General features: G+C 41.8%; 1 protein-coding gene across 14 annotated transcripts in view; it reads left to right on the top strand.

The window, feature by feature from the left end:
- The window catches only part of fcho2 (FCH and mu domain containing endocytic adaptor 2), a 44840-nt gene that overhangs the window by 21838 nt on the left and 8508 nt on the right, over positions 1-14494 (top strand). For 5 of the 14 annotated variants that reach the window (XM_034603150.1, XM_034603139.1, XM_034603144.1 and 2 more), the window contains exons 9-22: positions 3529-3573; positions 3735-3798; positions 3968-3992; positions 4243-4299; positions 5405-5462; positions 5630-5805; positions 8360-8384; positions 8992-9036; positions 9757-9796; positions 10641-10726; positions 12261-12344; positions 13127-13636; positions 14080-14195; positions 14296-14425. In XM_034603150.1, the coding sequence (XP_034459041.1) occupies positions 3529-3573; positions 3735-3798; positions 3968-3992; positions 4243-4299; positions 5405-5462; positions 5630-5805; positions 8360-8384; positions 8992-9036; positions 9757-9796; positions 10641-10726; positions 12261-12344; positions 13127-13636; positions 14080-14195; positions 14296-14425 (1461 nt within the window). The remainder of the gene's footprint in view (positions 1-3528; positions 3574-3734; positions 3799-3967; positions 3993-4242; positions 4300-5404; positions 5463-5629; positions 5806-8359; positions 8385-8991; positions 9037-9756; positions 9797-10640; positions 10727-12260; positions 12345-13126; positions 13637-14079; positions 14196-14295; positions 14426-14494) is intronic. The other 9 variants (XM_034603149.1, XM_034603152.1, XM_034603153.1 and 6 more) reach the window with 6 other exon arrangements.

Genomic DNA, 14494 nt, shown 5'->3' with positions numbered 1-14494 from the left:
TCAGTGCCTGCGTGTGTAAATAAATTAGTCCGGGGGGGGGGACGGGGCCCTCGGCCTGTTCCTGCCTTGTGCGGATGGGAGGGGTGTATAGAGAGGGGCAATTAGAAGAAGGAGAGGGCCATCAGAGTCAATCATAGTAATCTGCTGTAAAGGTAGGCAGGCTTGGCATTCCAGTAAGCATGTGACACACGGGGGGCTTTGCTGTGCTCACAGACTAAGCAGGCAGAACCAACCTCTTCAGGAGGTCAGAGCTCAACAATGACTCTTGTGTAAACTTTGCCATGCCACAATAATCAAGGGAATACTCCTCAGACTCCTTCGGCTCTACACCCTCACCTCCCTCTTTTTGCACACACACAAGCTCATTCACTGATGGCTGGTCGCTCGTGTAGTTCATGTAGTAGCCCTGCAGCTAGATGTTAACAGCAGCGCCTAATAATTAGTCGGCGAAAATCTGTGAACAGTTTAAAGCCCCGTCGTAAAATGTCCAGTCACTTCACTAGTCCCTGTACTTGCACTACATTACGTCAGGTCACAGGCACAAAGGGTTCACCTCTGCTGTGTTTGTGTGTACACAAACGGTGACCCCTGTGTCCAGACGCTGCGTCCAAGGAGTGGTGGCCTTCATTTGTTTGGACAGCAGAATTAATTGAGGCTAAGAAACGGTCAGAAAATTCCTCTTGTATCAAGCTGTTCATTAGGGATTGCACAGCAGCCCCGGCCCTGTCAGAAAAATAACCTGTCTGTCCCCTGATTAAATAGCTGAACGGATGGCCAGTCCGGTGCCTTTAGAGAGAGAGAGGTTGAATAAACTTTCTATTGCGGAAACAATCCCAAAGTGACACACTGCGAGGCAGGGGGGTTCGGAGTGTTCAACGATATCCAGCTGAGCTGTCAACTGGCGGCGGGCCAGACACGCAAACCCCCTCTGCCCCTCTCCCACTCCCAGTGCCATGTGAAGCATATGCAATTTAAAAAACCATCCTCCGCTCATGCGTGACTGCATGCTTCCCTCACAGAGAGTAGAAAGAAAAGAAACATCTTCCCCTGTATAAACAAAGTCGTCTGTCTGTTTAGGAGATGTTTAAACAGTTCCTAATGTCGGCCCAGATTTAGGTAATATTCATGTGTCTGGTGTTTAGACTTTTTCTGCAGTTGGTGTGCATAAATATTGTCAGATGCAATCGCGGGATGCTAGCGGCAAAGAGTTCCTGCTCTGCCTTGGCCTAACGTGAATCCGCTGCATTTGTTAAACATCCCCAGAGCTTGGACCAAGAATGCAATGTGTAATTTTCCAGTAATTTCCCCTTTTCTGGGTCCCTTTTTTATTTTAATTATTTTTGGTTTGACAATACCTTCAGCTGATGCATTCAATTAAAAATGATGTGAAAGGAGATAATGATTACGAGCTTCCTCTCGCGGAAAAGACACACCTCACGGATTCAGATCTTCTCACCTGGTTTATGTCGGCACAATGAGCGAGTGGGGGCAGCGAAATTACCACGTCTGCGTGTGTCTCTCTCACTTCCTCCCATGGGAGAATGCTTCTTGAGTGAGCATGCCAATTTTGTTTTGATTGGCATGAAACACTCTCACGCACGCGCACACACGCACACCCAAACAGCCATTCGTGCTCTGCATTGTGCGTTTGCCGGCGGTGAAGAGGCCTGATATTGCACAGTAGAGTAGATCGGTCATTGGTGTACTTTATCCACTTCACTTGGCGTGATGCATGCCTCTCGTGACTCGCCGCTTCCCTGCGCTTCACTCAGCATTGCACACGCCAAACAATGCGTCAATTCTGCTCGCGACTGGCGTCCTCTGGGGAGACTTCATTGGACCACTGCTAATGTATACATTTTGAGTTAAAATATCATTAGCTTTGTTGTTTTCAGGTCAAGGCATGTTAGTGTATCGGCAAATATTGCCAGAGGGTCGTGCCCCATCTCTCTCTCTCTCTCTCTCTCTCTGTCTCTCTCTTTCTCCTGCTCATCTTGCAAGCTAGTAAGCTTTCCAGTCATGTGCAGCACATCTGTCTGTATCTGGTTTGCTGGCAGACACAGACTACGTGTCCTTCAGGTCATTCGATTTAAGAAAATCTATTTTAAAATAGCATTTTAGCAAGATGTGTTGTTTCCTGTTACTTGGCTAGACGTCATAACCGTGCAGCTGCAATGTTAATACTGCATAGAAATAAATTGCTGTACTGTAGTGCTTGAGTGTGTCTTATTAATTTACAATTAAAGATATGGATCACATGCACTAGTGTGGCCATTACACTGATGTGAAACTGACTTCAGTTTGTTTCATTAAATAGTCACTCTTTCTAACAGATAATCACACGGTCTCACACACACACACACACACACACACACACACACACACACACACACACACACACACACACACACCCACACACAGCCACACACAGCCACACACAGCCAAACCTCCTGGATTTTCCTGATTGACTCATACACACATTGCATGACTTGCCTCTGGTCCTCCTGCAACTCTGTGTGTGCGTGTTAGCATGTGTACCTTAAAGTGTCGACCCTTTAAAAGCCCCCATAAATGTTTCTGGAGGCTCACTTGAAGCGTGCAGGGCCTCGGAGGTACATGTGTATAATTGATGAGCATTAAATTAAGTGTAAACGTAGTTGTTTTTGAATGATGTCTCCCAATATACAAAAGCTATGTTATTTTTTATGTTAAATCACATCCACGGCTGGTCGTGCTCCAAGTGATATTAAGGCTGTTGGCTGGAGTAGATATGACGATTTGTTGGTCCGGTCTGTTATTTCAGCAGGCTTCGCATGTATGTGTGTGTGCGTGATTTGTGTAGTTGTTTCTTCTTTTTTTTGTTTTTCTTCTTTTTTTTTTTCTGGCCATATTTTCGCATGCCATAGAGAAGGAGAAAAGGGCATCTCTTAAGCCTGAGAGCAGATTTGTCCATGTGGCTTTAAACACTTCTCTGCGTGTAATCTTGGACTTGTTTGTCTTATTGTAATAGGGTTAGTGACTTTGCGTGTCCCGTGTGGGCAGGTTTAGTTTCAGCTCACTTCATACCTGCACACACACACACACACACACACACACACACACACACACACACACACACACACACACACACACACACACACACACATTTAGAATTGGATTATGATTGTGGTGATTCATTTGTCCCAGGTGGTTTTTTTGTGTGTGTTTCTATGAGGAAGAGTCTGTGTTGTACAGTGGTGCTTTGTGTGCCCAAGAGGGAGTGTCACATCTCTGAGTGCCACCAGACACACAGTTGACTCTGCTATTGACCCTGTCTGCCCTCTGGGACCAGCCTAGCCCTGTGTGTATCTACACTCTGTATGGCACGCCAGACCGCGTATTGTGTGTTTGCCCGAGTGTGTTTGTGCCGTGTGTGTATATATGTGTGTGTGTGATTATTGCGTGATGTACATTCACAGCATTCACAGCAGGGGGCTGTTGACCCTTTCCTTGCCAACTGAACCTAAATGATTTTTTTTGTCTCATTAGGGCCCATTGAGTTTGAGGAGTGCAATACAGCTATCGCAACTGAAGGTGGGTCTTGTCACAGAATTAATACACAATACAAGTTTTCACAAATACACTGCAAGTGACATTTCATTGAAGTAAAGTCAAGTTAAAGCTGTCAAATTTTAAATAAAACATTTAATGTATTTTTTGGGGGGTGTTTATAATTGCTTTGTTTTTGCATTAAGGTGCTAAACCCAGAAAGCGAAAACCATTCGGCATCCGTAGGAAAGACAAGGACACAGACTCTACGTGAGTCCCAAGACTTCCTCTTCAGTCCATCAACACAGTTTATGCAGCTTGTTTTTCTTTGCCTCCTGATTAAAAATAATAATAATAAAAATAAACATATAATAGTATAATAGATAAATATTGTAATAAATACAAAATGCTCATCATTATACGACCGTTTGTCTTTCAGGGAGTCTACAGAAGTTGAAGCTGCTGTGAGTATATTTTTCTACCCAAATAGCTAATGAATGTTTTCTTTCAGTTGACACTTAAAATATTAATTCAGCTTTGGATGTTCTTTTGATTTCAAACAGCAGGAGGTAGAAAAGATCCTTGCTCGTATTATTTTGCTTTGTATTTTACTCCTTGAACATGTGACTCTCTCCCACTGTCTCTCTCTGTTCCCTCTTGTTTGTGTTGTAGATATGCTCATTCATTCATTTATTTCTCTGTTTGTGCTTGTAGAACACTGCCAATGGCGCTCCCCCCGGATACTATGGGGCCATAGACATCCAGAACGCTGTAAGCAAGCTAATACACAGAAACAGACACACACACACACTGAGAGAATATTCAGACCATCATACATAAATAAATTAAAACATTTAATTGACACAGATTTTCTTTTTTTTAAGTCAATTGTTGAAAGCTTTTTTTTTTTTTTATCAGCATTGGATTTCAACAAAAGCATTTCCCTTGTCGTGTATTGCTATTCTTGTATCCTCTAAAGTAGCTTATATAAATGTTTAATGTGAAAATTTGTAGTTGTGAAAATGTTTGCTTGCACCACTAAGCTCTTGTCGCACATGATGACATGATGAGTGTCAGCCAAACGTTATGTTTGGGTGTGGTGCAGAATTACTGGAATTAAGTGTGTGTTGAGTTTTTGAAAAATGTGTGTAACATTTCCACTGTGTTTCATTGGTAATGTAATATAGATACTGTATAAACAGGGGAGAGAGTGACTATTTTCCTTCTCTATGTAAACATTAAAACCAGAACTCCATTTAAATGTTATTTAAATGATATGATCTACACTTGACTAAATGACACACTTTGATGAAAATGACACTTATTTACATTTGAAAAAAATCTAAATCTAGAACGTTTTAGAAAGTTTGTCCAAGGTTAAACATTTTAGCAGAGGACAAAAGTTTAGTATGCAAAGAGAATTAAAGGGTTTAAACCATTTAACTTCTGCTGATCAACAGAATACGATAAATTGTATTTAAATAACATGACTTACACTGAGACAAATCTGGAAGAACAAATCTAAAAGTTATAAAGTTTGACTAAAGACAAAAGACAGATAATTAATATGCTAAGAGAAAATTATTGTATAAGCTACTTGTTAATACTTGTTAATGCTAATTGTTTGTCCTATTTTAACTGCATAATATTCCATGTATATCATCAGAATTTATTTATTGTCTAATCCTTGATTGAAAATTTTAATGAATTTTCAAAATGTAGCACGATGAGATGAGCAAAATCTTAAGTGTTGATAAAAATAATTTTGGTATGTATCATTTAGCTGTTTTTGTATACTAATATATTTATTTTAACTTTGTGATGATTGACTTGTGCAACTAGAATTTTTTTAAGTGTCTAACTTGTGTTTTTACAGAATGTTCCCCAGGTTGATGCGGAGGGCTTCTGTATCCGACCAGAAGGAAATGAAAACGATATCCTTTGCACAGCTTCTAAGAGTCATTGTTGCTATTTTCTTTTATCTGTTCGCACCATTTGCATCCTGAGGCCAGGACCTAACACAACTGGACTGTAGATGCTCTCTCCTCTCTTTTCTTTCTGCTCTGCTGCTGTTGTCTCCTTAACCCTTTTTCCTTCCCACATGCCAAAGAGAATTCCTTCTATTCGTCCAGCGACTCCGAGGACGAAGACGAACCCAGGAAGTTCCACGTCGAGATCAAGCCCGTTCAGCCAAACAACGGCACGCACCAGAACCGAGCCACCATCGACGAGCTCAAAGCCTCCATTGGAAACATCATCCTGTCGCCCTCCACCTCGGTATGGCTTTAGTGACTTGTTAAATAGTAAAACTCCCAAACTCAAACCTGTTGCTGTGCTGCTCTGCTGCACCACACGTCTGCTCTGCCTGTCCAACACTAGAGGGCAACAGCAGAATATCTAACCTTTGTCGGGCTACATGGGAATGCCATTTATTCAGCCTGGCTATCCCCCCTGTAGTCGTTTGCCATCAGTCACTCTTGCTTGGAGCTTATTTTATTTACAATGGGAAGGCGTATGTGTTATGTCCAATTTATTTCACATGCCAGATTGGCTTCTGGTCCAGTACGTTTCCTGCATGCACACATTTCGTGTTGTGTTTTTGCTCAGAGTTCAGTTTCATGGTGAACAACCTCAGGATCACGTTTTATTTTTAAACAAAAAAAAATATCAATAACTCTGGGTCAATAATTTTTTCATTTAAGTGGCTGATGTTGTTGGCCTTTGCCGCAGACTCATACACACAGCTCTCTTTACAGGCGCTTGCAGGGGATGTTTTGTGAAACTGCACACTCATAAATCCGCGCGCGCACACACACACACACACACACACACACACACACACACACACACACACACACACACACACACACACACACACACACGTACACACACACACGGAGAGAGAGCCCAGTCTGAACCGTGACCTCAGTCATGGAGCCCTTCATTCAGCTCCTTGTCCCTCACCATCACTTCAATCTCTGAATCACTCTCCGCTGCTCTATGAAAATAGCAACTGCCATTAAAATTTAAAGCCTCACTACTGCTTGTGTGCAAACATGCACCGTGTGTGCACTGAGCTGTTGTTGTTGTTAATGGTGTTGTGGAGTGGCTGAGGGGGCACGCTCAGTGTCGCGAATGGGGTCTAGTGGGTTTCACCCGTCGCACTTCCCCGGCTGCACATTAAACCAATGTCACGGCATCTTCCTCCCTCTGCCTCAGACTCTCCCCACCCCCCCCACCCTGCTCACACCACCATTCCTCCTCACTGTTTGTGTTGAACCTCACTCTTTCTTTCCCTTGTTTCTTTCTTTGCTTTCACTCTTTGGCTTTTATTGGATCCCACTTCTTCTAGACAGGACTCTGTTGTGGTTATTTATGAATACTTTATAGGCCTTTTTTTTTACGTTTTCTTTTTTTCCACCCTTGGAATTAATGGTAACGATACATTACAAGTTTATAGAGGATGTTTTTTTTTTCTATTTAATGTAACAAGACTCAGGAGGAAAGATGTTCTCTTTTAAACATTAGACTTTGTTCCTTGCAGTTCGGTTTTGGTTGTTGTCGTGACTCGAACCCGCAATTACTTTCTCATCCTTAAAGTACCAAAAACGAAAAAAAAACATAAACCGCTGTTTGTGTGTTTGACTTATTTTCAGTTAAATACTAAAAAATAATCATTACATTGCATTTCACTTCCTCTATATCTGTTTAGATGTATTTTCCCTGCTTTATATGTATCCCAAAAGTTCTGGATTAAATTTCCAGCATACATCCAAGGTGATGACGAATGTTGCATCATCTGGTGTGAATTACTGAGAGATTTTCCTTTTTTTTCCCCCTCAGTGCTCATTTTTCTGTCTTTTTCATTTCTTCTCCTGTTTGGTTCTCCCTCCACGGTGTTCCCTTTATTGAAAGAGCAATGGAAGTCGTGTGTGTGTGTGGCCAGCAAGAGCCGTAATTGAACCCATTTGCCGCTTAGCGCCTGTGGGACTAAACCCTGGCCTCACAGCTCTACGGTGGTTAAATGCTTTTGCTATGTTCCTTAAACCCATTTTGTTTCTTTTTCTCCCCTCCTCCCTTGACTGTCCCCCTAACCATTCTCCTCGTACGAAAACGTTCTTTATTGAAATTGATGCTCTGAGTTTCCATTGGGTTGGTGGCCCCCAAGAGCATATCTCGCATATCTTGTGTTCCGCAGCGTGACATGGCAGATTTACGTTCCTCGCAAAAAAAAAAAAAAAAAGGCTCTGGGAAGGAAGTTGGTGAAGTTTTGGGGGCACGCGCTGTTTTGTCCTTGACTGATTGTCGTACGGGCGTAGATGCACAGTTTTGCGCTAGTGATTTTTTTTTACCCTACGTTTAACGTCTGGTATGTGTGAGTCGGGAGTAATCCTGTGATTTACTGTCTCTAACTCTGAAGTGGAAAATGCCCTCGGCCTCTGGGAATAATCAATAATATAGTTTTCATCCCTCAAGTTTTCTTAACCCTACTTTCACAGTGGTTTTATATGTTTGAAATTTTATATATTGTTATATAAACAACTGTTCGAGGCTTACATCAACTTATTTGACATTAGAGGATTTGTGTTTGTGTTTCCAAAAGTTGCAAATGTTGTAGTGAAGCAGAGAAGAACATGATGACCCGTAGGATTCTTTCTTTATTAACTGCCAGTTTTATGCGTCCTACATGGGGACTGATAATTTCTGTCTTGTCAGTCTTTTTTAGTTTTGTTTGGGACAAAATCAGCCAAGTTTTGGAAAGCACCGATGAAAATTTGTGGTGGGTCTCATGCGTCTTTGATTAATTGCTCTTTTTTTGTTTTGTTTTCAGGGACAGATGCGGAGGAACCAGTCCAGTGAGTATTTTCTCAGTCTGACCTCTCTGTATCTGTGTGTTGCTGGATGACTGTGAAGGAAGGAGAGGGGGGGTCAACTGTACAACTCCTCAGCTCCGTTTTTCTTGGCCTGGGAGGTTTTTAAAGAGGTTGTCTTTAAAAAGGAAAATCCAGAAATGTAGCCAAAATCAACACATCCCAAGAAAAAGTAAATAACTGTTCGTTTCTGTAAATGTGAGCTTCAGGGTTATTTCTCCAAAAACCATTAATTGCTACATTAGCTGTTCGTATTTTTGACATGTCCGATTTTTATTTTATCTTCTCCAAACTGTTACAGTTTAGTGTGTTTGGTCTGTCATGTAATGATTCAAGCTCCATGTCGTCTTAATGCACATTTGAAAAATCATAAAATCCTTGACTATAAATTCAGAAAATCTATTTTTTTATTTTATCAGCTGAAAAGCTCTTTCTTTTCTTTTTGTTCCAAACTCTCAGATTCAGCCTTTGCATGACCCTAAATGATAATTGTATTAATGTTATTTGTATTCACATTATGCTGCTGAAACACTCACTGAGTCAACTTTACACAAGGCAATGGCATTGATAGATGTACTGTACATATGCTTAGGGACCACAGGAGTATCTGCATTAAGCCCTAAGGCTCAGGGTCGTGGTGAGTATGTGTTCGCTGCAGTAGTTACCCTCCAACCCTGCCTTGCCCTCCTCCGCTCAACGTACCTGCCACAGCTCTCATCTCTGTCCCCTCATAGGAGCCTCTTCACTCAGCTGATGCAGCTGACACCAGCTAACACCACTGACACCGTGTTCTCTCACTGTCTTATTGGGAAAGAATTCTACTGACATGTGCGGTTATAAATTTGGGTCCTTTCAGCCGCATCCTCTTACCTCTGGTGCTTCAGTTCTGCTTGTATGAATCTTAGCAGGTTATTGTAACACTTTAGACAGGGGCACAGAATAACCAAGCAACGCCTGATTTTATTTTTAGTTGCTAAATCACCCCCCCCCCCCCCCTGTTGTAAAGTGTTACCACCGCATCAAAAACACATTAGCGGGTTGTCTTAATGCTTTTGCAGTAAGGTTTTGCTTTATAAGGCATCAATAAGAAATGTATTGTATCTAAAATAAATCTTACTGCAAATATATTTGTATGATTTTTCATGGCAGACGGTGGTTCCCACTTGTTCAGTCAAAACCTCAGTTGTGTTTCTGGTTTAAGGTGTGATGTACTTTTTGGCAAATGTCTTTGAATACAAGATGGTGAAAAAGCTCCCGTGTTGGTTTTTCGGTTTTATTTTTTCCTCGCTGTGAAAGCGTAATTGCTGTCATCACCCGGTGCAGGTCTGAGTTTGTGTTTGTTTTGCCCTCGCTGCAGGCGATGAGCTGGCGAAACCCCGAGTGCCAACATCATATGAGTGAGTATTAGAGGAAAACATCACAACTTCCTTTTTTAACTGTCTGTTTAATTGCCAACGTGTTCATAGGCTCTACTATACATTTATCTCATCTGTGCACTTGAAATAGTCTTTGTTCATTTTTGTATTTAAAAGCTGCTTTAAAATAGGCTTGTGTCGACTTGTTATCAAGATAATCTCTAGAATCTGCACCCTACTGTGCAATTAAAGATGTTTTTTCAATGGCACGTCAAACCTATTATTCAACACAAGTAACAAGTGTTTTTAAATCCTTAATTACACTAGTTTGCCATCTCTTTTCCCTGAATCTGACACGCATTGCCATTCTCCACATTATGGATATGATTTAGAATAGATTGTGATATTAAAGACAAAACGGAACATGACGCTGTGATATCGTACAGATGCATTGAGCTGCTGTTTGAACAGAGCAGACATTGTTATTTAATGGAAAGATAAAATAAAGGTTCTGTGTGAAAAATCGGACCATGAGGGATCTTGCAACACCCGTGGTGCACTTTCATGCTACCTTGCTTGTATTTGGAGCTTTTAGCAAAAGCTGCCAATATCGCATGATGGTTTATGTTGGCAATTCACAAATTCAAATTTCTGTGCTGCTTTATAGTTTAAAAAAAAAAAGTAAAAAGTGTAGTACATTTATTTGAACATTTACTGTATACTCTGCGTTGCGGGGTTGCTAACACTCTTACATACTCTACATTGACTGCCCCCAAGCAATCAAATCGTCTATCGCTGATCTCCAGTTCCACAGTTTGATGATAGAAAGGAAACCCCTCTTGAAAATGTGAGAAGGTTTGTTTTGACTCCCTCTCTCCTCTGTCAGACTGACCAACAACGACCTTCTGTCTCTGGACCCGTTCAGCCCGACTCTAGCAGCAGGCTCCTCCTCCTCTGTGTCCTCCTCAGCAGGTAACATCACTTTGTCCTATCTGCATCTCTGTGCACATATTGTCACATGATTTCATGGATGATACTTTAAATCTTTGCTCTGTAACAGAATCCCTCAAACAAAAATGTGAACCTCCGAGAGCTCACTTGAATTTAAGTCCGGTCAAAAAAAATATTTCAACTACATTTGATTTTACATTTGGCATAACGAGTTTTCCACAAAACAACAGAATAATCTTCTGACAGAAAAATGCCCTGAAATAAATGACCATTTTGGTGAACGGTCGTGGTCAGTGATTAATGCTGACTGTTTTCTGTTGACTCTCTGTTGAGAACTTTTAACGTGAAACAGCACTATAGCAGCAAATGTCTGGTTTGCAGTGGCGGTGAATGAAAACTGTTATGATACAGTGTAAAGAAAGTGAACATTTAATAGTGAGGCTCTTACCAGTGAGATTCAATTGCATTGGCTTACGTGCGTCCATCGTTATCTGTGAAACGTTTGTGCTTAGATAGACAATCTGAAACAAGCACCACCAATACAATCTAATGTGCTGAAGGAATGTGAATACATTGAGAGGCTGATAAAAAGGAAGACATTAAATAATCATCAATTGAGGGTTGATTGTAAAGAAAGTGTGAAGGGTTATAACTTTAAGTACGCAGGGTTTTTACTCACTGAGTCAAGGCAGTGATCCAGTCTGTTGATCTCTCTGTGGAGTCACTATGCTGCCTCCCTCTCATTCTTTTTCCCAGCTACTCAATTGGAAGCTTCTCCTCCCAGATAAAGGAACTGAACACAATATTGACCCCTAAGGGAATTAAAATAGCAGGATTATAATATCAGTATTTTGAGGTCATTTCCCCAGTTTGTGCTTTCGTGCTTGTCTCTGTTTTTTTCTTCAAAACCTACCTTAAGTGTTTGCAGTAATGCTTCTCTAAGCATTTCACTCTCGAGGTTTTCGCTGCACAAAAAGTGTGATAGTGTGACTCTCATGGCTTTACGTGCATGACACCAGTGTTTAAACAGAGTGACATTAGCGCTGACCCATTGCCTAGGCTAAGGGTAATCCACAGTTAATTGGCACCTAGTGGAGGTCAGCGGGTCGGCTGTAAAGCCCATTGGCACGTATGTTGTCAAACATTGTCTTGTTGCTGTCAAAGGTTGTGACTTACAAGTCAAAAGAGCATCGTAAAGTGCCCCGATTAAGATGCGGTGACGGGAATTAAGTCCCCGCGTACAGCCTGTTAAATCTCTGTGTACAGTGGCGCAGTTTTACCAGCTCCAAACACACACATGACACATTAAACACATCTAGTCTGTGCGGATTTACAAAGATTAAACTCTGAGGCAGAGATTAAAAAAGATTGATGGACTTTTTCTTCATTTTATGCCATATGTTGTGTTCACTATATTTTTGTCTGTACATTTTTATGTTTTTGGTTTAAATTCTTTTTAACTTTGCTTTTTAGTTTTTGCTATCTGAATTTATATCATTTGATGTTTGTTTTTTTTACTTTACTTTGATTTATTTATTTGAACTTCTCTTGTTAGACCTTGGCTCTGTTTTCCTTTCAATCTCTCCATCCCCATCTTTTCTGATGAATGATTCCGACGTCTTTCTGCCAGAGGCATCAGGTAAAATCTCTGCGCCCCAATAATTGAAATGAAACCTTGTGTGAAGAACTCGAAGCATTCATCAGCTGCTGTTTTGCATGGTATTTATGTTCAGTTTTTGTTTCTCCTTATGTAAACCTAGAAGTATTTTGTGCTTCAGATGCATGGGTGTGTGACTTTTAATTGTCAGGACATGTCTGAAATCAGGGTTTGATACATTCTAGTTGCATGGTGTGCCGGGTATTTCTTAAGAACACAAAAACAAAACTATTTTTAGACATGTTTTAAGCTCATTGTGAGCTACAGTAGATTCATGTAACTGTTCTTAATTTGTGAGTTCTATATTGGTTTTACTCTGCCAAATTTCCACCAACTGTAATAAAATAAAGCTAAGATTAAATTTGAGTACAATATAACTGTGCAGCTATAAAACTTAACCACTCCCAATTCGTCTGAAACAATTAAATAGGCTAAAAAACATATTATAGACACTCAGGAAAGACAAAAACATCATTATAACTCAGTGGTTCTTATTTGGTTGAATGCCAAAAGGGAGAGCCGATATTGTCAGCTGGCTATGAGGAAATTATAGGAGATCCAAGCAGGACAGAACATCAGAGGTTATGCTGCTGCTTCATTAGTATGAGACCTAACAGCAGAGTGATTGTATCTGTCAGGGCGAACAGACAGGAAACAGCTTGACTCAATGATTTGCTGCTATATGACTTCATGTCTCAAGGGTTGCTCTCTATACTCTGCTCTGTCATGTTTATCGCCTCTGTCAATCGCATCACCTCCTTCAGTTGATACGGTGCCACAACGGGAGCGCTCCCCTCCCCTGGCAGAGAGCCAGCAATCCAAAGATGTCTCCTCTTTCTCCTCATCCACGTCCTCTCCGTGGGACTCGCCAGAAAACGCTTTCCAAGCAAGCAAACCCGTACCGGCGCGGGCCCAGAGCGCCCCCATCACCCTGCCGACTGAGAGGGTGGACCCCATCAGAAGCCCGGCCGCCGCCAGCCCTCCAAAGAGCGTCGACGCCTTCTCCTCCGTGTCCTGGTCCCAGAGCCAGTGGATCGCGTTCAGTGATGGCTTCGCTCCGCCTCGCCGCCAGGGATCAGGCCCGTGCGCGAAGGAGCTCCAGAGGCCTCAGCCGGGCTCTGGCAGGGCGAGCTGCTTCCTCTCTGATGACTCTGCAGACACCTACTGCAAAGCACCGGGCAGCAGAGAGGACGGCAACTCCTGCTTCACGGATGTCTTCACTGGGATTACAGATAGGGCGATGGGTGCATCTCCACCAAGCAAAGTATTCAATGGTAACATTACTACTAATGTCAGAGCGTGCTTCATGCCTGAGGTTGGAGTTTGAACTAAATATGTTATATTGCTTTTGCTTTGTTTATTATTATTTGTTTTGTTTTTACTATTTGTTGTTATTTTTTTTTGCATTCGTTTCCTATTTGAATGTTGTTGTATTTTTCTTTATTTAATTTGATGGAAATGTGTTTATCCAACTCACTGCCTGTTTTGTAACATGTTTGTCTGTGATTTTATTTTTGTGAAATTTATTTTGGAATGTGTTTGTGATTCCTGTGAAGATTTTTTTTTTAACGCTTTGCTGTGAAGATTTACAAATAAGAGGTTTAAGGATGATGCATGATGGTTTTGAAGCCCAGTTGTATATGTACATGTAAGTACGGATTTTCTTTTCCTGCTGTTAATCTGTCACTAACCAGTGGAACCTTGTTTACCTGTGCAGTGCCATTACCGAACCGGCCCACTACGCCGCTGACAGCTGGAGCCCTGGTGCCCCCACCACGACCCTCCTCCAGGCCCAAACTCCCCACTGGAAAACTCACAGGAATCAATGAGATTGTGAGTCACTATAACTCCCCCACATGAGCAACACACATCCTGTTCAAATTCCTTTCTAACATTGCAGTACCATCCTGTGTCATTGACTCCCCTTGTGCAGGTACGGCCGTTCAGCCCACCCAAAACGTCCGACGCCAGTCCTCCACCTACTGCCCCACTCGCCCGGGCGGAGAGTTCCTCCTCCTTGTCCTCGAATGCCTCTCTCAGCGCCGGCAACACCCCCACCGTTGGTAAGCCTCCTCAGCGTCCTCCATACCTTTTCTATACACATGCGTACATTTTTCTATTTATTATCTTTT

Source organism: Hippoglossus hippoglossus, chromosome 12, assembly GCF_009819705.1.
Source record: "Hippoglossus hippoglossus isolate fHipHip1 chromosome 12, fHipHip1.pri, whole genome shotgun sequence".
NCBI lineage: Eukaryota > Metazoa > Chordata > Actinopteri > Pleuronectiformes > Pleuronectidae > Hippoglossus > Hippoglossus hippoglossus.
This window is presented reverse-complemented; position numbering and strand designations above follow the sequence as displayed.